This window comes from Lissotriton helveticus, chromosome 8 (assembly GCF_964261635.1).
Source record: "Lissotriton helveticus chromosome 8, aLisHel1.1, whole genome shotgun sequence".
Lineage (NCBI taxonomy): Eukaryota > Metazoa > Chordata > Amphibia > Caudata > Salamandridae > Lissotriton > Lissotriton helveticus.
Window position 1 is genome coordinate 1,376,446,686 of NC_136069.1, and position 21,467 is coordinate 1,376,468,152.

General features: G+C 41.9%; 1 protein-coding gene across 1 annotated transcript in view; it reads left to right on the top strand.

Moving 5' to 3' along the window:
• GBE1 (1,4-alpha-glucan branching enzyme 1) overlaps positions 1 to 21,467 on the top strand; it is a 686,238-nt gene that overhangs the window by 554,286 nt on the left and 110,485 nt on the right. The window contains exon 12 of the mRNA XM_078658343.1: positions 1,707 to 1,878. Coding sequence (XP_078514469.1) covers positions 1,707 to 1,878 — 172 coding nt within the window. The remainder of the gene's footprint in view (positions 1 to 1,706; positions 1,879 to 21,467) is intronic.

Here is a 21,467-nt window from a genome sequence, read left to right on the forward strand (position 1 = left end):
AGGGTACAAACCTGTCCACTAGAGACTCTCATTTCTATCAGAATACAATTTTCAGCACCTTCACTTGTACCTGAATTCCTTCCTCCCATATGGTTCAATTGGTGAATCTAGGGTTGAATCAGCCCAAATTGTTGTATAGTGTTGCATAGGTAGAAGCGTAGCTCCAGGGGGAAAGTTTGGCATGTGAAACCCCTCTAATAAATGGATTCTGGTGTTTATAGTTGGGTTCAGGGGCCTCCAGTCAAGCTAGCAGTGCATGGGGTCTGGTTTCCCGTCATGCCCTGCAGGTACTGGGGTGCATGCACACAAGGGGGGCACAACATGTGCCCGCCCTGCATGCACCCCATTGTTGATTTCCTCACTGCCACACTTTTCATGATGGTTGCACCGCCATGAAAAGTGTGGCGGTGAGGAAACTCATAATATGCTTGTTGGCCTGTAGTGGCACCGCCAAGCATATTGCGGCCTTAAGACCGCTGCATCACAGACAGGGATCTCTAACCCTGGCGGCTGCAGTGGTCCCAGGGCGGCCCTACTGCCCTGGTCGTAATAGGGCAGTCTGAATACAGCAGCGCACCAGCCACTCTGGCGGTTCGTGGACCGCCAAACTCATAACGAGACAAAAGCGACACCCCTGTGCCTAGTTAGTAAAATACAGAAGTAATCAGACTTCCGAGGGCCCTTTCAGGCATCTGGCTCCTTGTGCAAGTACACCAGGCTGGCTGGGTCTTGTAATAATGTCAACTGCCTTATTAAAAACATGATTGTTTGTCAAAGTGACGTGGAATATGCCAGCCAATGATACTGACAAATGAACAAGAAAAGCAGACAAAATGGAGCAAAGCAGATAAAGGTTATTTTTGCATAGTCCTCTGCTTTTTCCTGCGAAGATTCCATCAATGGAAGTTCCCTGAGCTATTCTTTAAGTTTGATTTTATTGGAGAAGGGAAAAGGGGGGAAAAGTGAAGAAACAGGAAAATGTATATGACAATAAGTTACAACTTAAAGGAAAGCATGAGTAAGTGTAAAATACATTAAAGAAAACAAGCAAATCATCAAATTTCATATAGAGCAAATATTAACGAGCATGAAATGACATGAACAGAGTAAATATGCAGAAAGCAAATGCATTGTGTGAGAACATAGGAAATTAAGTCTGCAGAAAAGGGGCAATAGGGTATTCATGGAGGTTTGCGTACTTCAACTGCATCAGGATCCAGGGAGGGGCGTGCCGGAGTCCCTGTGCTATTCTGACAGTTTTGTGTGCCTTTATTTTGTATAAAAAGATGATGGGGCCTAAAAATCAAGTCTGCTGGTAAACCAAGCCGCAGGAGGCTTCGCTTGAACAGCGCATACTTTATTAATGTGATGCAGGAAAGGCCAGATGTTCGCGCCATCGGCATCTTGAAAGAAGAAAATAGTTTTTCTCTTTTTCACATGAGCACGCTTATTTAATGCTAACTATTTTCAGACCTACCTGGTCAATTTCGATTTGTACATGCCTGTTCTCCTTCATCTCTACCCTTTTCTACAAATAAAGTAATTGCAGGACGTTTTAAGGATTCGTGTTCCTTTAAGAGACGTGGGCTTAGCTTAACAATTTATCCCAGACCTGCTGTCCTCGTTAGCAGTATTAGCAACGAGTGACAGCCAGTGCAACTTTTGTACCCCGGGAGCTAATGCGCCTCTTTGTTTTTTTTGTGCAGGCCCTTGTCGGGGATAAGACATTGGCATTCTGGCTGATGGATGCAGAGATGTACACAAACATGAGCATGCTGTCTCCTTTTACTCCCGTTATCGATCGCGGGATCCAGCTTCATAAAATGATCCGTCTCATCACTCACGCTCTCGGCGGCGAGGGATACCTTAACTTCATAGGTAAGCGTTATTGGACATTGTACGCTTCTTGTAGTTATCTGTGATTTATGTGCTCATGGGACTTCCTTTCCAGGCGCAGCGGAATATTGTTAATTATTTCGTTTTGCTAGAGAAAAGCAAGAGTGAATATCACAACTGTGGAAAAGAGCTCGACCTGGAGGCTCGAGATGATTTTTATTGTGTCTGCGTCCCAGGCACAGTTTATTTATTATTTCTGAATATTTACGGCCTAGAATGATCCGAAACGAATCCTGGAGGTAACCATCGTTTTATAGGCCATATGGACGGATGTATGACATTACAACGCATGCTTTTACATGGCATGCTTTTACAACGCGGTTTTTACAACGCATACCATTACAATGCATAGTGCTTTTAGGCGCTGGATAGTGAATAGTTTAATTTACTATTCCAACTCCAGTCCCCGTGGATAGTAGGGAAGGTGTTGGATAGTACACTAAACACATTCCCTATCCTAGAGCGCCCCCCAGCGCAATGCGTTGTAATTGTTTGCGTTGTAAAGGCACTGCGTGGAAAAAGTTGCGTTGTAAAGGTTGTTTACCATATGGACTATCTTGTACTTTTGTAACTGGGCTGTCCCACTGTTTTGAGTGCCTTGCCATCCAGCACCGGCATTAAGTAATTTACCTCTAGAAGTTCTGTGATTGTTATTCAACCCTATATTTTTTTCTCTTTTACCTGTTTTGCTTTTAGACCCGTTACCACTGCCAGAAGATAGCATTTGATTGTTCTGTCAATACTTCACTGAAGGGAAATAGTGACTGAACTTCTACATGGGGATCTTTCCCCAACACGCCCTGATTTATTTGTTGCTATGAAGGTTATAGCCCAAGTGGGAAGGGAGTAAAATGCAAGGCAAGGGGTGCCAAGAAAAGAGCAGAAGATCAGTTTTGTAAACAATGATGCAAAGTAGAGTGAACAGCCTTAAATGTCATTGTCTGCAAGGGGTGTGAGACTTTTTGTCTCTGTGAGCGGGGAATATGGGGTTTAAGAATATCAAAAATTAGTCTTAATTAGTCTGTATTGGTCTTGACAAATGGTGTTGTACTTTTTTAATGTTTTAATTTGATGAATAAAAGTTGCTCGAGGTTTATTCTTGATATACCTCCTTAGTTTAACTATAATTTTATTAGGTGGGTAATGTAAAATGTCCTTGCTATCGTGAAGGAAAATTTCAATTCTATTAAAGACACAGAGGCTCAGATTATGGTTACCTTCTTAAATTCAGCAAAGCAAGCCAACTAACAGGTAATAACATTAAGGCAGAGGACAACCATACCCATGAGTCCAAGCTAAAAAAGTGAGTCCACCAGTCGGGTACAGTGGTCACCACATAACATTCCCAAGAAACAGCGCTTCCTCTTTCTACTCTGCTCAGCAGCCTGATAAGTGTTCTTCCTTGGAAATGTTCTTAGTGTGGCTGTGATTGTTATTTGAATGTAATTGTTAACCCATGTTTTGAGAATTCTGTTAATATTGTCCTTTTCACTTTGAATTGTCATCCGGTCCGCTAGTGAGACTTCTGTTTTTCCTTTGTGCTGCCTACTAGCCATTTTTTTAAAATCTCATATTTATTGATCTCTCCTTGTTCAGGTGACGCGCTGCTCTTCCTAACACTGTCCTTCGGCCCACCATGTTAACTAAAAAATGAAACTAAAAAACCTGGAGGGCCATTCTCTCTCTGGGCCATTGAATGCGGTTTTACATCCGCACTAATAGGGGAACCGTGATTGCAGAGACGCTTGCGCTTCGTGGCTCACGCTTTCTCTATCCCACTACTGACCAGATTCGACTCCTTTTAATACAGGAACTGCAGGGTCAGTAGAACAGAAAGGAATGCGAGACTTGGGAAACATTTACCATCCTCAGTCAGCAGTCTACGTAACTCAGTGTGTGGGTAATTTAATTTGCAAGTTCATGTATAAAGAAATGAGGGGCCACCTATGACCAGAATGCCCAAGACAATCCTTGGTCTGAAAGGTCGCTCTGACGTCAGAAATGAATGGCAAGATGGCCACTTTCATAGCAACGTTTATCAAAGACCCCAATAAGGTGATTGCTTGTTCTTGCAAGGCTAGTCAAAATAAGCTCTTGGATATCTGAGAGGAAGATAGACACCAGCAATCTCTTTTTATCTGAAATCCTATCTGTTTGGGCTCAAAGGGTTATCTGCTTTTGAGGGAATGCTACTTTTGCTCCTTCAACTGAGAAACCGCATTTCTTGCTTATCACGATTGACCCAAAGTAAGGGGAACTAGCCACATTGGAAGCGGGAGCAGTGGTGGGTGGAAGTCTCTTTGGCAAGCTCTTTAGAAGAGAGTTGAGCACGTTTGTCACCACCTTTTAGTCTCTGGAAAAATCCCTTCAATCTATGGAAAATGTGTTTGCCAAACAGGATTTTGACAGGTTGGTAAAGGCAGGAGTTCTTCTGGTTATCCCTATTCTCCAGCTACCCACAGGGACCAAGGAAACAACAAGTATCCATACCAGAACCAGATTTGGAGTGTTTTTTCTGACCAGAGGTGGTCATTGCTGCAGGGGAGTGGAACCGGTTGCGGTGCTGACAATGACCCCGGTGGAAACTCAGGTCAGGAAAATGCATTCTTCTCAATCAAGATTGGGGGGGCATTCAGGTTAATTCCTTAGCATATGGAGGGAGTAACAGGGGATGCTAGGGTGTAACAGGTTCAGGGTTTCAAATAGATCTACGGAACTCCGGTACAAAGGAAAATACCAAAGGCCATTTCCTTCCCGGACGCGGACAGCCTCTTGATCACTCTGGGGTAAACTCTTTTATTCAAAGAAGCCATTGTCCCTTCTACTTCATAGCCAGTCTGGTTGCTCAACAAACCTTTCATGGTAGAAAAGAAAGACATGGGTCTGCTTCTGGTGATAAACTTGAAACATTCAACAAGTGGCTTGTTTACTGCCATTCAAGATGGCGGGTTGCCATCTACTAAAGGGTATGCTCCTTCTTGGTGATTGCATGGTGAACATATACCTGAACGATGCATGTTTCACAATCTCAGTGCACTATATTTGTATTTTTGAAGTGGTGCTACCACAGTATTCAGACGTGAGTCCCATGCTCTCCACACCACTGGAGTCAAGCTATCCAGGCTGACGGCTGATAGCCAGAAACTGGTCCTTGGATGCTTGATTCCGGTCCAGGAAGGACATGGCTTGGCAGTTCGGGCTGGACTGTTCCCATGAGGCACAGGGTCAAGGCTGATTTGCATATGGCCATGTCTGACCTGGGGTGGTGTGGAGTGCAAAAAAACTATGGATTTAGGCCCAAATCTCTGTACTGGGGTGAATGTATGACATTGTTCTGCATTCTGTCCATCAATTGTTGTTTTTGCATTTGTCACCCCGAGTGGGATGGGTATGCTCAGACGTGAGTCCCATGCTCTCAACACCACTGGAGTCAAGCTATCCAGGCTAATGACGGCTGATAGCCAGAAACCGGTCCTTGGATGCTTGATTCCGGTCCAGGCAGGACATGGCTTGGCAGTTCGGGCTGGACTGTTCCCATGAGGCACAGGGTCAAGGCTGATTTGCATATGGCCATGTCTGACCTGGTGTGGCGTGGAGTGCACAAAAACGATGGATTTATGCCCAGATCTCTGTACTGGGGTGAATGTATGACATTGTTCTGCATTCTGTCCATCAATTGGTGTTTTTGCATTTGCCACAGTATTCTGTAGCACTGACTTGTGGATGAGATGCCAGGTTTATAGTGCAGTAAATTGGCCAGTGGCATGGAAAAGGTAAGCCATCCATGGCTTAGGCACATGTTGTGCCATTCACTACAGTGACCAGGGAAAATTACACTTCAGGCCTACCTGAGTAACCCGAGTCCTGGAGCGTTAACCCTGCAGGCATAATTGTCAAAATATGCCTTTTCAAAGGAAAGAACCCAACTTTTAAATATTCAATACATTGCCCCTAAGTTAGCCTAGTAGCCTACAAGGTATTTTGCCTAGTATTTGAAACTGGTACATGCAAACATTTAGGGCTCTATTGCAGTGTTGGTCGGAAAGGCTCCAAATGGCCTTCGGTTTGACAGAACCTGTTTCGGAAGCCAAGTTTCCGACCAACTCCGAAGCATTTCCGACCAACCGATTACAATAAAAGGTTTTTGGTCGGTCATCCTGACTCTGTTCCGACTGCCATTCGGAGAGTCCTAATCGGTCAGAGCAGAATTGTAGAGGTCTACAGGCCGCATTTCCGACCGATCGATTATGATGTCGAATTCCGACAGCCGTTCCTACTCGGTCTGTCCGACACAGATCGGCTGTTGGAAACCGAGCTTGGGGGCCTGTATAAGGCCCTCTTTCACCCAGAGGCCTCCAGTTGGGGCCCATGGCGGTCCCCATGGGTCCCCTCTTTCCAACCATGCACAGTGTGGCAGGCAACATGGGGTAACAGCTAATAGGGTTTGTAGCAGTATCAGATAGATAGGCGCTCTACCTAGAATTTACGTTACACTCCGTAGGGAAATGATGTCTAAGGCGTGGTGCGTAAAGAGCGAACGGAGTAACCCTAAACCGTTCCAAGAAAATCAGAAAGACTTTCGCAAACTATAAGAAGCAATGCTCTCGCAACCACAATGCAGTGTAAACCATACAAAACAGTAATGACAATAAGGTAGCAAACAACAGCAGATCTTTATGTTCTTATTCTTTTTCAAAAGACGGTTTATTGGATCCACATTCAGCCGACACGTGTTTCGTCGTGTTCAAAAAGTGGAGTCGACACGACTCTTCAGGGCTGGTAAATAGACCCAGGCATCTATGGGTCGATGCGAAACGTGAGTTTAGTTGAGAGAAGGATCCTCCTTTCGCTAAGTTATCAAAAAGGTCTGATGCTGCCTTCTCCCTGTCCATAATAGGGAGCAAAAGAATGAAATGACCAAGTAAAGTAACGTGGAGGCGCCCAATCTGAAAAGACAGACAGAGGAAACAGCTAATAGGGTTTGTAGCAGTATCAGATAGATAGGCGCTCTACCTAGAATTTACGTTACACTCCGTAGGGAAATGATGTCTAAGGCGTGGTGCGTAAAGAGCGAACGGAGTAACCCTAAACCGTTCCAAGAAAATCAGAAAGACTTTCGCAAACTATAAGAAGCAATGCTCTCGCAACCACAATGCAGTGTAAACCATACAAAACAGTAATGACAATAAGGTAGCAAACAACAGCAGATCTTTGTTATTCTTTTTCAAAAGACGGTTTATTGGATCCACATTCAGCCGACACGTGTTTCGTCGTGTTCAAAAAGTGGAGTCGACACGACTCTTCAGGGCTGGTAAATAGACCCAGGCATCTATGGGTCGATGCGAAACGTGAGTTTAGTTGAGAGAAGGATCCTCCTTTCGCTAAGTTATCAAAAAGGTCTGATGCTGCCTTGTCCCTGTCCATAATAGGGAGCAAAAGAATGAAATGACCAAGTAAAGTAACGTGGAGGCGCCCAATCTGAAAAGACAGACAGAGGAAACAGCTAATAGGGTTTGTAGCAGTATCAGATAGATAGGCGCTCTACCTAGAATTTACGTTACACTCCGTAACGTAAATTCTTTTGCTCCCTATTATGGACAGGGACAAGGCAGCATCAGACCTTTTTGATAACTTAGCGAAAGGAGGATCCTTCTCTCAACTAAACTCACGTTTCGCATCGACCCATAGATGCCTGGGTCTATTTACCAGCCCTGAAGAGTCGTGTCGACTCCACTTTTTGAACACGACGAAACACGTGTCGGCTGAATGTGGATCCAATAAACCGTCTTTTGAAAAAGAATAAGAACATAAAGATCTGCTGTTGTTTGCTACCTTATTGTCATTACTGTTTTGTATGGTTTACACTGCATTGTGGTTGCGAGAGCATTGCTTCTTATAGTTTGCGAAAGTCTTTCTGATTTTCTTGGAACGGTTTAGGGTTACTCCGTTCGCTCTTTACGCACCACGCCTTAGACATCATTTCCCTACGGAGTGTAACGTAAATTCTAGGTAGAGCGCCTATCTATCTGATACTGCTACAAACCCTATTAGCTGTTTCCTCTGTCTGTCTTTTCAGATTGGGCGCCTCCACGTTACTTTACTTGGTCATTTCATTCTTTTGCTCCCTATTATGGACAGGGACAAGGCAGCATCAGACCTTTTTGATAACTTAGCGAAAGGAGGATCCTTCTCTCAACTAAACTCACGTTTCGCATCGACCCATAGATGCCTGGGTCTATTTACCAGCCCTGAAGAGTCGTGTCGACTCCACTTTTTGAACACGACGAAACACGTGTCGGCTGAATGTGGATCCAATAAACCGTCTTTTGAAAAAGAATAAGAACATAAAGATCTGCTGTTTGCTACCTTATTGTCATTACTGTTTTGTATGGTTTACACTGCATTGTGGTTGCGAGAGCATTGCTTCTTACAGGCAACATGGGGTGCCTGCCACAGATTGCAAGGTTTTCCACACCCACCTCTTTCTTCAATGTTGTTGGTCGGAACTCAGCCTCCAGTTGAAGTCAATGGGAGTCCGACTGAACGGTGTTCGGAAACATTGTAGTCGGTCGGTCTCCCCGAACCAGAGTCAGTTTGGAACCATTCCGACAAACATTGTAATGAGGCCCTTAGTGTTAGCATGTACCTGCAGTGATTCACCCCCCAACATTTTCTAAAGAACCATAGCTATCCTATGAAGGAAGGCTAAAGTTCAGAATAAAGGCATAAACCTTTTTTTAATCTTTTATTCAATCTGAGGTACATTACAAAATCCACCCTCTACATACAATAAATGTATTCCAACAGGAAAAATGACCAGTGCTGAAAACTACACGATGGCGGAAAAGAATTTAAAAACCCTTATATAAATACATTTAATCAAATCCCATCCCCTCTCACCCCTCAAAAATTCCCACAATCAATTCTCTTAGCTTTTTTAAAAAAGAGCCCATGATTTTCAGAATTTTCTTGAGGAACCCATTCACGCAAAAACACTTTTTCTCTTTCCCTTAGCATCTGCATTTTACTAAGTCAGTCAAAGAAACTAGGAACTAGCTTCAACTTCCAATTCTGAAGGAGCTGTGATCTTGCCACAAAAATATCTGTTCCAAAATTCTTTTTCCTCTGCTGCCATCCTGTCCAATATTTCTTTTGGATCCGTATACAGTAAAGAAACATGAAGAGCTCTATAGGACCACTATAGCCACTTTTTATTATCTTGAATTACCCACAATATCACTTCCCAATTTTTCCATTTGTCATTCACCCAAAAAAATCTGATAATTTCACAAAATCATTATTCTTCCATCGAATGACAGTCGCGGAATCCATTGTGGCTCCCTGTTCCACATAATTTGATACAAATACGCTTCTGACTTTACATAGGGAAGATCCTACTTTCTGTAAAATTGTATCTTTCTTTTTAAAAACCGTAGCAATATCTAATGTCATTTTTGGGGGCATTTAGTTAATCTTAAAGGGTTTCAGATTTGATTTTCCATCAATCTATCAGATCATTCTGAAAAAAGCTACGCAAAGTGCAGATTTCCAGCAACCTAACAATATATTGTTCAAAATAATAGGACTTTACGTAGGCAAAGCTGAACTTCCTTTCTCCAAACTTTTATGTAAAGTGTCTAGTGCTAATCTTGGGTATGGTTTTGCCCATAAACAGGACAAAAACATAGTCATCCAACCTAAAAACCAGGGATATAATACTCAAGGGGCGGCAGCAAATAAGAAATTAAACAAGAGGTGAACCGCCATGTTTATTATAGCTACTCTACCTAAAAGCTTTAACTTGAGTTATATTCACCTAGTTACTAGTCCTTTGATTTTGTTTAAAAGAGAATCATAATTTATATCATATAGTTCTCTGATGTATTCAGGAAAAAAACCAATAAAACAAGGTTTTGGTTTGGTATGCACACACCCAACAATCTGGCAGCAACTTTCCTTTTGGACAGTTGCTGAGAATAGCTTTGGTCTTGGATTTAATACCTTTGCCCCTCCCCCCAAACATGAAATGTGGGGTAGAACACTTTCTCCTGCACTTCCTTCTCGGGGCTCAATATTAACTTAATATCATCGGCATAAAAATTACATTTTTGCCATCAAGGGTATCGGCGCCTGGATAGTTCTACCAATCCGAATAGCTTGAGCTAGAGGTTTATTTAAAAAAAGCAAAAAGGACCGGCGAAAGGGGAGCAACCTTTCTAGTTCCCCGTCGGGCTTTAAATGCACCCATCTCAGTTGCTTTTATAATTAGGTTGGCTTCAGTATTATAATACTTATTTTTAATAAACCCTGTGGCTTGGGCAGAGAAGCCAAATCTTTCTAAAATACAAAGAAGGGTTTCCCAGACAGTGAGACTGAATGCGTTTTCTGCGTCCAGCAAAAATGGCACTGCCAGTACCCGATGTGTAGTAAACCTATGCAAAGCTTCAATTAAATAATTAGTATTTGCACTGAGCTGTAGTCCTGCACTAATACCATTCTGGTCCTCATGGATCAATTTAGGTGCTAAATTATTGAATCTATTCACTATTGAATTCATAATAATTTTTTAGTCCACAGGTTTAAAAATCTAAAGGGCTGATAAGAATTTAAGTCTGTAGGATCTTTTCCGTTTTTGGGGAAGCAAACCACACTCCCTAAATTGAAGGCAGAGTAGGCGTGCCGCCTTTTAAAATGTAGTTTGAAACTTCCAAAAAATGGAGATATAAAACTTAAGCAAATAGTTTATAAAACACAGAGGGAAATCCACCAAAGCACCCAACCTTGTCCGCTAGTAAACCTTTTACCACCTCCACCAATTCTTGTAACTCTGCTTCTGAGTCTGACGTGCCAAAAGCTTCCCTGCACATTTACTCTGTTCATATATCTTTTGCAGATATGTAGAGGTATGTACATAATTTTTAACATAGTAATGTTCCTGGAGAGCCAGTTTTACTTCTTCTAGTCCTTTTCTATTCCCCTCTGATTCCAACCTCAAAATATCCTTATATTTATCGTTGATTCAGCTCACCAATTGAAGTCTATGCCAGGGGTCTCCAAACCGGTCCTGGAGGGCCGGATCCATGCCAGATTTTTAAAATAACTACATGGACTATATCTCTAGATCTAAAAAAAAAAAAAGGATAGAAGCTTTCATGGGATCCCATACTATTCCATTAGAGGCTGCAACCTTATTTCTCTAAAACAAAGTTCAATTTCGACTTGTTTGCTCCAATACAGCTCTCATCCTCCAAGTAATTAAAAAAAAAAAAGTCTTTGTTTGAGCAGCTATGCTCTCCTAATTATATCGAGCTCTAAAGCAGAATCGTCAGAAAATCAATTTGTCATATTTAAATATTTAAATGTAACTGTAGATAGGGTTAAAAAGAAAAAGATAGAGGTTGCAGTTTTGTATTTGTCGGAGAAGCAACTTAACTCCTTTCTTTTGGGGAATGTCATTCTCCAAGGGTCAAGTAATCCATAAATTCTAATAAACTCCCCAAGGACTTTTGCCGTCTTAGTTTTGTGTTGCTTCCTATTACTTGACTTATTATCCAGCCCAGACTCTTGCACACAATTAAAATCCCCTCCTGTAATAATTTCCCCCTCCCACTATGGCTAATGATCAGAATAGCCTAAAAAGCAGATCTGGGTCATCCTGGACTGGGGCATAGAGATTTACTTAAGTGAATTGTACAAAACTCATCGAAACATTGACCCAACTCCATCGACCTCCCATATCGGCATGCCATGAATGTATGTCTGCATCAACCTTTTTGTTAATATAAATTGCCACCTCTCTATGTGCTGCACCCCTGGGGGAGAAACATTTAAACCACGGCAAAGCTTTTAACATAGCAAACTTATTAGAGGGGATATGAGTCTCTTGTAAAAAGATTGCTGTTGGATTATGCCCCTTAATCCTGATTTCTATTTCCTGCCTTTTCCCCCAATTATTCAGCCCATTAATAAGAAATGAAAACACTTTCACCGTGCCCTCGTTATTATCACTAAACCCATATTGGCATTACCCCATGACTTACTCATGTTTGCCTTAACATCGCCTATTTGCAAAGCCACAAACAGTCGCACCAAAGTGTAAATTAACCCTGGCCAATAAATACCATTAACCCACACTCCGATAACTACAATATTTTAAAAGTGTATAGGCCTAATTGCATCCTATTATAGCAGCAACAAACAGCAACACCCAAAACTCCACCACTTTCCCAACTGGTACCCAGCCAAAAGTGCAAACCTTATAAAATGTATAGAAATTGTGCAAACCTCATCAGCCCAAACAGCTCTCAAATTATTTTCATTCTTCACCCTGTGTAGCCAATATGCTAACTGCATTTGACGAGGGCTCCTTTTGAGTTTCAAAAACTATCTTCTGTACCTCCTTTTTCTAAATGCAAACCCAACCACCCATCACACCCAACCCATTCTTCTACCCCTAGCCATAGCAGCAGAACCACCATTCCTCCCACTCCCAGCACCCTCTCCTATGCGCTTGGGCAGCTAACACCATGACAGATTGGTGTGAATATCCGATTCGGGCAGAAATCCCAGCTACCCACTCCGCTCCCGGTGACCCACTCTCCATCGATCATCTTTAAAAAAATATTGACTGTATTCAAAACCGAGTAACAGCATGTGAACCCCATGCCCCACGTAGCTCAAACTGAAGGGGATTCTTGTTTTATCTCTGCTAAACAGGCCTATGCCTTCTGCCTGAGAAAACAAGACTTTCAACTTTGCCTTTTGGACTATCAAAGTACGGGCCTCTGCCATCTGGAAGAACACAATCATTCTCTTAAATTACCTCCAACACTGAGCTGGTTCAAAAGTCATATTGGAGAACCGTTGAAAGGTGAATTCATTTTCTGTAGCAAAAGATTTCTTCTTGATGGCTTCAGTCAAGATTTTCTCTTTAATCCAATAGTGTGCAAAGTTCACCAAAATAGTACAAGGATATTTAGCATTATGTTGGATATGTGAAGGCACTCTGTGTACCCTCCTCATAGTAAAATCCTGTAAAGACATAGGGAGGATATACAACCTTAGCAGCGATTGAACATAAGCAATTGGACCCACATCATCTTCCTTTACTTCCGGGACCTCAACAATTCTGAGGTTTGACCATCTTGAATGATTCTCCAATTGTTCCTGCTGTTCAAAAATGAGCTTAATCTTTCTCAGACTGCATAGACTGAGAAGAAGCAGTCTCTATTTTATCCTCTCAGTCTGAAATTCATTGTTCTCACTCATCGCAGAGTCTTGCAAATTGTGCTAACTGGTTCTCCATTCCCCTGAATTTGGGCTCGACTGTTCCCATTTGAAGCAGGGTCAAGACTGCTTTGCATATGGGTGGGTCAAAACTGAGGTGGCATAATGAGCAAAATGATGATGAGTTTGAGTGATATCCCAAGCTATTACCAGTGAACAGACTTATTGCAAGCAGCCTCCCATCACGCTTTGTGTGTTTCATGTATTGCCCTAAGTGTCAGTGGTATGCCCAGACGTGGTCCCGTGTCCACTATCACTGGAACCAAGCTTGTACTTGCCTGGTAAGCCCATAACTAAGGCGAAACCGGTCCTGGGTTGCATGTGATCTGGTTAGGGAAGACCTGACTTAGAAGTTTGGGCTTTACTGTTCTCATAAGGAGCAAGGTCAAGACTGCTTAGCAAATGTCTGGGTCCAAACTGACATGGCATGGTGAGCAAAAGAACAGCAGCAGTCAAACAGTTGATTCCCCAGTGTTTCACTGCAGCTTTACCGTACAGTTCTATGGAAAAACTAGCACACTAACATTCTATATTCATGACTATGTATGACACTTCTAAATGCCATGCTATTTGAATAGGAGCTGTAGAACTGAATCATTTGCTGTGGAAGAGATAAGTAAATGAACACAATGAGGAGTTTCATTTTGTCATAGAAATGATGGTTCATGCTGTAGAAAGGTAAAGTTGATAACACAGTTCCTTTTGATTCTCAAGAGTTTCACTCATGAGCGTCAGCAAAAAAGTCTGGCATGCTTAGTGCAACATGTACTTCCAATACATACGACAGTTTGTGAATTGGGTCCTAACTGTTATGCTGTAGCTTCATCATGACATTCTAATGAAAAACTTGAGGGCTAAAATGTTCTATTCCAGAAAAACTTGAGGCACATCTAGCAGTGGCGTAACGAAACTTGGGAGGGCCCCCCTGCAAAGTATAGGGATGGCCCCTCACCCATGCACAGTCCCAGAGACGGGCCCTTGAGCTCCAGCCCCCCCCCCTCACTTTCCCTCAGTGTTACATCACTGATATCTGGACATCATTTTGCTGAAATAGGAACTCTTGAAATTATAGCCTTTCTCTTGGAGTATGCTGAAGTACACTTTTAAAGTAGTTTTGAGGAATTAATGTAGATCTGAAAAAAGCAGTTTAAATAAAAATTTGCAAGTATGGGTTTTAGGTTTTAGTAATTATGGCATTATATACTTTAAGAAGCTAAAATGTTAATGAGAGAGATTCTTACTTAAGCCCAGCATCTTCTTTCCACATCTGTTTACTCAATCTACCAATCCTCTCTGTCTCTTAATACATCGTCAGGTTTAAGATGGTAACATTTTGGTAGCCATGACAGGATTTTTGAATTTTTTTATTAAAATGTATGGGCTTAGAATGTTTTTTTTTTTTTTTTTGGAAGGGCGTGAAGATATTAAAAATGAATCAATCTGTACTCCGATGGATAGTAAGAACCTCTGAATGAGTTGCTGTTGGATATTTAATGAATCCTTTTGAGTTTTTCCAACTTTCTCTTGTCAAGAGTTACATCAATCTGCATGAATGTTTACTGGGCTCAAGATATTTTTATAATTATGAGGTAAATCAAAAGAAATGACAAATCACATATGGAAATATATATTTTCTATAGAAAAAATGTTGCTACGTGTAGCAATTTAATGTGAAACAAACAAATTCAAAGGAATCTTTTCGGGGAATCGTTTATTCCAGAAACAGCAGAGGTATGAACCATGTTCATGCACATATTCAGCCTCCTCCACAGAAAAGTGAATCAAACTAAAGTTGCGTTCTCAAGCACCATGTTTCTCTGAGCAGGCACATTCTGCGAGCTAGTAAATATTCTAGTTATTTTCATTAGAATCCTGTGATGGGCACAGTTAGCTGGTATAGGAAGAAGGCATAGTGATATCTCGGTTGAATCTGTAATGAGATTTGTGTCGGGTACTAGCTATTAATCTCCTGGGTAGATGTCTACCAGCTAGGAACCAATCGAAATGCAACATTTTTTAGTAGTAGTCAGCTGTCTGATTTACAATGTTTCTAATTGATCCTTTTTTCTCTTTCAAACCCTATGTGTGATGTTTGTTTCCTTTCAAGCTACCAAATAAACCATTGCTTTCAATAAATATTTTCTCAATAATTGAAGAGCACTATAAATTAGAAGTGTGAGTTGCAGAGACAAAGTTAGTGTTAATCTTTCAAAAACTGAAAATGTGGTGCACGAGGACCATTGTTGCATTAAATTCAGATGCTAAAATGTGCAGTGTGCTTTTACTATAGTATGCACATCAAATGACTAAGATATAGCTAAGAAGATTGTCTGACAGATGCTTATGGATACTACCTGGAAATAAAGTTGTTTATCTATAATGGAAATCCAAAATGAGATGCTCAGAAAATGTGCATCAGCTGTTAAAGTATAATGGAAAAATCTGATTAACCAGTGTGCATATTTTGAAGTAATGTGTGAACAAACAGCTTGTCACTTTTTTTTCATTCATTTTACAGGAAAACACTCCAGCAACTTGGAGCAAGTGGCAGACGGTTTTTAGCAACTGCTAGGCTGTAGTCTATCTGGCACAGAAATAATTTATATAATATTTGGCTAGGTTACTGTGTACTTTGCCTTATGTTTTTAAAGGTATTATGCTGTTAGAATAAAACGCATACTTTTTATAGGAAGACTTCAGTAAGTTTGCGCAAGTGTTCTGCTAAGTAAATACACTGAAATGTTGATAAAGCAAGCTATAAGCATATGGACATTATACTGTAGAGGTAGATCTTTAGACCAGAAAAAATATCCTACTTTATTATCAAGTTGTTAGGGGGGGCTTGGCTACCTCTGTGCTATCACCCTTCTTGTGAAGTTCTAGTCATACCAAGAGGGAATCCACTACATTACATAGCCTAAGTAGTGCTTCCCGCAAATTGCATGGGAGAGAGTGCCTAGATAATTGTATGTGTTTAACAGTAAGGCCAAAATCAGATTTGGACACATCAGTCGTGCTGGAAGGAGAGATGGGTCTTGTGGACTAGACGGCTTGTTGAGGTTAGAATGGTGCTCTGCCCTGAACATGGAACTCTGCTCCGATGTAAGTGCCCTGGGGAGACCAGACTTGAGACAGCATGGCACACCCAGGCTGGTCAATGGTGGTTGCACAATGGCTGTGTCCAGTGATGTGTGCGGAGAGGCTTTGGAACTCCTGTATAGGATAACTAGCAGCATCCGAGCCATGCACACCACACCCAGCGAGAATGACTTGTGTGAGGTCACGTTGCAATCTGGGGCCTGTGGGAAGGCTGCAGTGCCTCATAACAGTAGCGAAGTCTCCATTGTCTGACCAACAGTTTGCAAAATAGAATATAGGGTCCCCAAGTGGATGCTTGCTCAAGGTAAGGGTCATCCTCTTTGCGGTGGACTGGTTTATACCATTCTTTCACCTTTTTTGTACTGTATCTGTCGTGAGAATCAGGCTCCATGGAATAGGGCCCTACACTTGTGTTTTAAAACCAGTAATAGATCAGTTACAACGGCTGGAGGGCATGTGTCTGAACCGAGGGGCTGAGCTCAGTTGCAGCCTGCAACCTTCCTTAACTGTTCATTACTACACCTAACCGCAAGTTGATAACTATTGTCTGATCCACTCAAAATATATAGTTGGAGGAGATACTACCATGTGCTCAAGTACGGATGCTAGTTCATGATGACTGACTTTTGTGCAATACACAAAATGTGCCTCATTTAACATCTTTTTGCCTCTTGGCCCGTCGGCAGTAGTTGCTTTCATGGAAGAAGCAGTGAGGGTTCCTTTTGTAGAAGGCCAGCAAACTGGCCATGAAACTCTAGACTCTCACCTATTTTTTGGACACTTTTATGGGGCCCTTATCACAATGTGAATGTCCTGTCTGGCACTCTGCATCACTTGCTGGCAACAAATGTATTCAGAGTTCATAACACCAGTATGATAACAATTCCCTTCATTGAATACACTTATTACTAAATAAAATCCAGTGACTGCTTTCCTTTTTAGAGGCAGTAACTGGAAAATCAAAGCCAAAGAGTTGACGGCAAAATTGAAATCAATTCGAGCAGAAATAAAGCAATTTCAAAATGGATTGTGAATATCTGGAAGGAGGCTGATAACAGTGGGCATGCCAAATGGACACTCTGAATTATAGTTCAAACTGAGGACCTGAACTAGGGATTGCTAAAAAAAAAATAAAAAAACTGGGAGACTTGGAAGATCAAAGCAGGCAGGACAATGTACTATTAATTTGGATACTAGAAGGCTCCGAACAATCTGACATGATGCATGTTTTTTTCCACAGTTCTCCCACATCCGTTGCATCGTACCTTCTCCCCACTGTTAGAGATTCAGAGAGCTCATCGTGTAAGATATTAACTCCCCCCAGCACCACCCCAAACAAGATTTTTCCAGACTAAATATTACATGGTTTTGGGGGCACGAACAAGCAAGCCAGGTCTTGATGCCAGTGAAAAAGAATATTATTCTATTTGCTTTTACCATATCAAATTCTACATTACAGCAGATGTTTTTGCAGGAAACAAACCTATTAAATAAAAACATTTAATATCCTGACATTGCATCCCAAACTGCTGAAGCTTAATATTCTATTTGGTTTGCAGGAACCGGCCACAATGCTGCTGATATTCAGTGGAAGAAACATAGATTTTTGTAAACCTGAAAAACTGGACACATTTCTTACCACTATGAAGGGCACCCCAGTAGGCACAACTTACTTGATTCCCAATCCAAACTAAGTCCATCATTGCAAGGTGATCAGAAAACTACCATAAATGAGGAGGCAAACAGACGAATGGGGGCAGTGAGAGTCTGTTGGGAGATGCTGGGCAGAGAGGGAAGCTGCTGCAGACTCTAAAATACATTGTGGAGGAGTAGAATAATGATGCTACATAAAATAACCTTGGAATCTGCGTAAAGTCGTTTATAATTGAGTTATGATACTCCTCAGGGAATATATTTTCCATCTTAAAAGTTGCCCTATGTTCATGCTGATAACCTCAATGGAAATACTATTGGGACACTTTTCATATTTGTAAAGACCACAATACCAGGAACAGGTAAGCGAAGCAGTCTTTATTTGAAGTAAAGCCCTGACACCAGTAGGCGTCTTGTCAGTACAACAGTCCTTCTCCAACTGCCCTCCAACTGCCCCCCTCACCCAAGGTTCTACAATAGAACTAGGGAACGTCATAGCGACATGGGCGAGAGCGAGCTGCAAGGGGACAGCATGAGGCAGGACGTGAGACTTCGAACAATACACATCACATCTCTTCATTTACAACAATTTGTAAAATGAAGCAATAGGGGAGGGAAAAGGTGAACATAGGGATTAGGGAGGAAACAATGAGAAAACAAGTTTCACATACACAATCTTGTAACTTTTTTGGTAGAAATATTTCTCTGCCATGTCTGCTTGTAACAGGTTCCTTGACCATAGTCCCTCCAACATGGGAACCATGGGGAGGTGAACTATCTTGTGTAATGTCGGAAGTTCCAGCCTGAGGTGTGTCACTTACACTGTAAGCGATAGGGTCAAGTGGCGTGCTAATGAGGGTTTCCTCAACGGGAGTGTTATTCGTCAGGTCATACTGGGAAAACTCTCTCCTAGGTTCACTTAGCCTAGCATCACTCTCTACAGGGTTGGAGCTTTCACTTGTGTCATCACCCAGATCACTCAAGGGAACACTTGGTCTAGCCTTACACTCTTCTGGGTTGAAACTCTGACTGGTATCATCTATAATCCAATCCTATCTAGAGGAAGTGGGGTCACTCCTACGCTCCTGACTGGGGTGCTGCAGAGCCGTGGTCCCATCCCCTCGGCACAATAAGGACGAAAAGTTCCACACCTTTCCATCACTTAAGAGTCTGAAAGTCCAGAAGATCCTTTCTACTGTAAGGGGTTGAGAATAACGGCTGAGTCCTTTCGTAACAAAACCATTTCTTTTAACTCTGACCCACTCACCTACATGAATGTTGACAAGTTTGCAGGCGTGTTTGGAGTCGTAATAATTCTTACTGGTTTTTTGAGTGTGCAAAATTCTGCTGTTGACTTTTTCCATGGACCAGTTTACTTTCTTAGGAGTTAACCACCCAACAGTGTCTTTGGTGAAAGGTGTTCTGCCTCTCAATAACACAAATGGACTAGAACCAGTGGACTCACAGGGTGTGACACGGTAAAACCCATACATTGTGTGTTAATTCCTTCCTCCAGGAAAGGTAGTTATGATTAGCTAGTTGTACAATCTCTTTCACGATGCGATTACATCTCTCTACTGCACCATTACCAGCTGGGTGCTACAGAGACGTAGTCTTGTGAGAAATGCCATTGTCATTGACATTTTTTTTTAATGTCAGACATAAATTGTGGACCATTGTCGGTTACAAAGCACTTGGGTAAACCTTCTCTCAAGAACAATGTTTTTAAGAACTTGATGATGGTTTTGGCATCAGCACTGCGTACAATTTCTACTTCGGGCCATTTGGAGAAATGGTCCACCAGAACAATAAGGAAGACTTGTTCACCATTTTCCAAAATGGGACCACAAATGTCCATTCCTAATCTGGTCCATGGCATACTTGGATTGGACAGCGGTTGAAGTGGTAGCCTAAAAGTGCTTTAGGACTTGTCAGAGTTCTCACAAACAGGGCAGTTCCTCACTTTCCTTTCTATTTCAAGGTCCAACCCCAGCCACCAATAAGAGTTTTTAACCCTACTTTTTGTTCTTCCAATACCAAGATGCCCGTTGTGGCAAATGTCAAGTAGTTTGGGTCGGAGTGAGGTAGGGGGTATGACCTTGCCATTTCTGAGGATAAGGCCACCTTCGGACGACAATTTGTGCCTTAACTCCCAGAAAGTGCACATGTGGTGGGGTAAGTCTCTTTTAATAGCCCAACCATTCATGATATAGTTTACTACCTGGCACAAAATGGTATCAGTTTCTTGGGCCGACAACCAATCATATTGTGAAATACAGGGTAACTGATCAAGTATGTTAGCCACACAGAAGGATTCAATGTCTACAGTGGAATCACTTGTACAGGGTAAGGGTAAATGACTTAAACAGTCAGTAACAATATTCTTGAAGCCTGGAACATATTGTACATTGTAATTGTAGTCCATCATCCTGACTGATATACGTGCAAAGCGGGAAGAGGCACTTTGTAAACCTTTAGTGGTTAGGACTTTGACCAGGGATTTATGATCACTTCCTAGGGTAATGTGAAATCCCCATATGTACTGTCTAAAGTGTTCTAAACTCCATACAAATGCGACAGTCCATTCATTACCTTCGTTGACAGTACACTTGAAACCCCAAGATCTTAAACACCCCTTTTTTAGCCCTACCAGAGTACCATTATATGTTGCCCCTCCAGTACATCTTCCTAAGTTGATCTCATGGATCAGTTCTGCAGGTTCTTGGACATGTCAGTTTTAGGGTGGTCTTCCCCAAAACCTATGCCTTCCTCCTCTTATTTTTGCTGATCTTGTTTTTGCCGGCCTTCGGACTCTGAATACTTTACCACTGCTACTCAGTGCCACAGTGCATGTGCTTACTCCTTGAAAGACTGGTATATCCCCAATTGGCATATTTAATTTACCTGTAAGTCCCTAGGCCACAAATTAAATGGGCCATAAATTAAATGGTACTTGTAGGCCAACAGCACCGACTGTGCCAATCACTTAAGTAGCCATTAAAAACATGTCGGGCCTGTCATTGCAGCCTGTGTGTGCAGTTATAATCTGCCATTTCAGCCTGGCAAAATAAACCTTTTAACAGGCCCAAACCTTCCTTTGTAATACATACAAGTCACCCCTAGGGTAGCCCTTGGACAGGCCAGTATATTAAAAAAGGGGGACATGTACTTGTTGGTTTTACATGTCATGATAGTATAACGCTTTTTTTCACTACTGCAAGGCCTCCCTCTCTGATAGGATAACTTTGGAGTTACCTTATTACATTGAATAAGCTGTAATTTCTAAATGGAATACTGTTAACAGTTCATGTGTGTGTCCTTTCTTTTGACTACTGCAGCGGCTGAGGGTGCAGTTTAAACTACCATGTCGACCTGGCAAAATATCTCTTGTCAGACCCAAATCTTCCTTTTTAATAAACATAGGTCACTCCTAGAGTAGGCCCTGAATAGCCCAGAGGACATTGTCCAATGTATTTAAAAATAGGACATACTTTTCAGTTGTACGTGTCCTGTCCATGTGAAACTCTTAAATA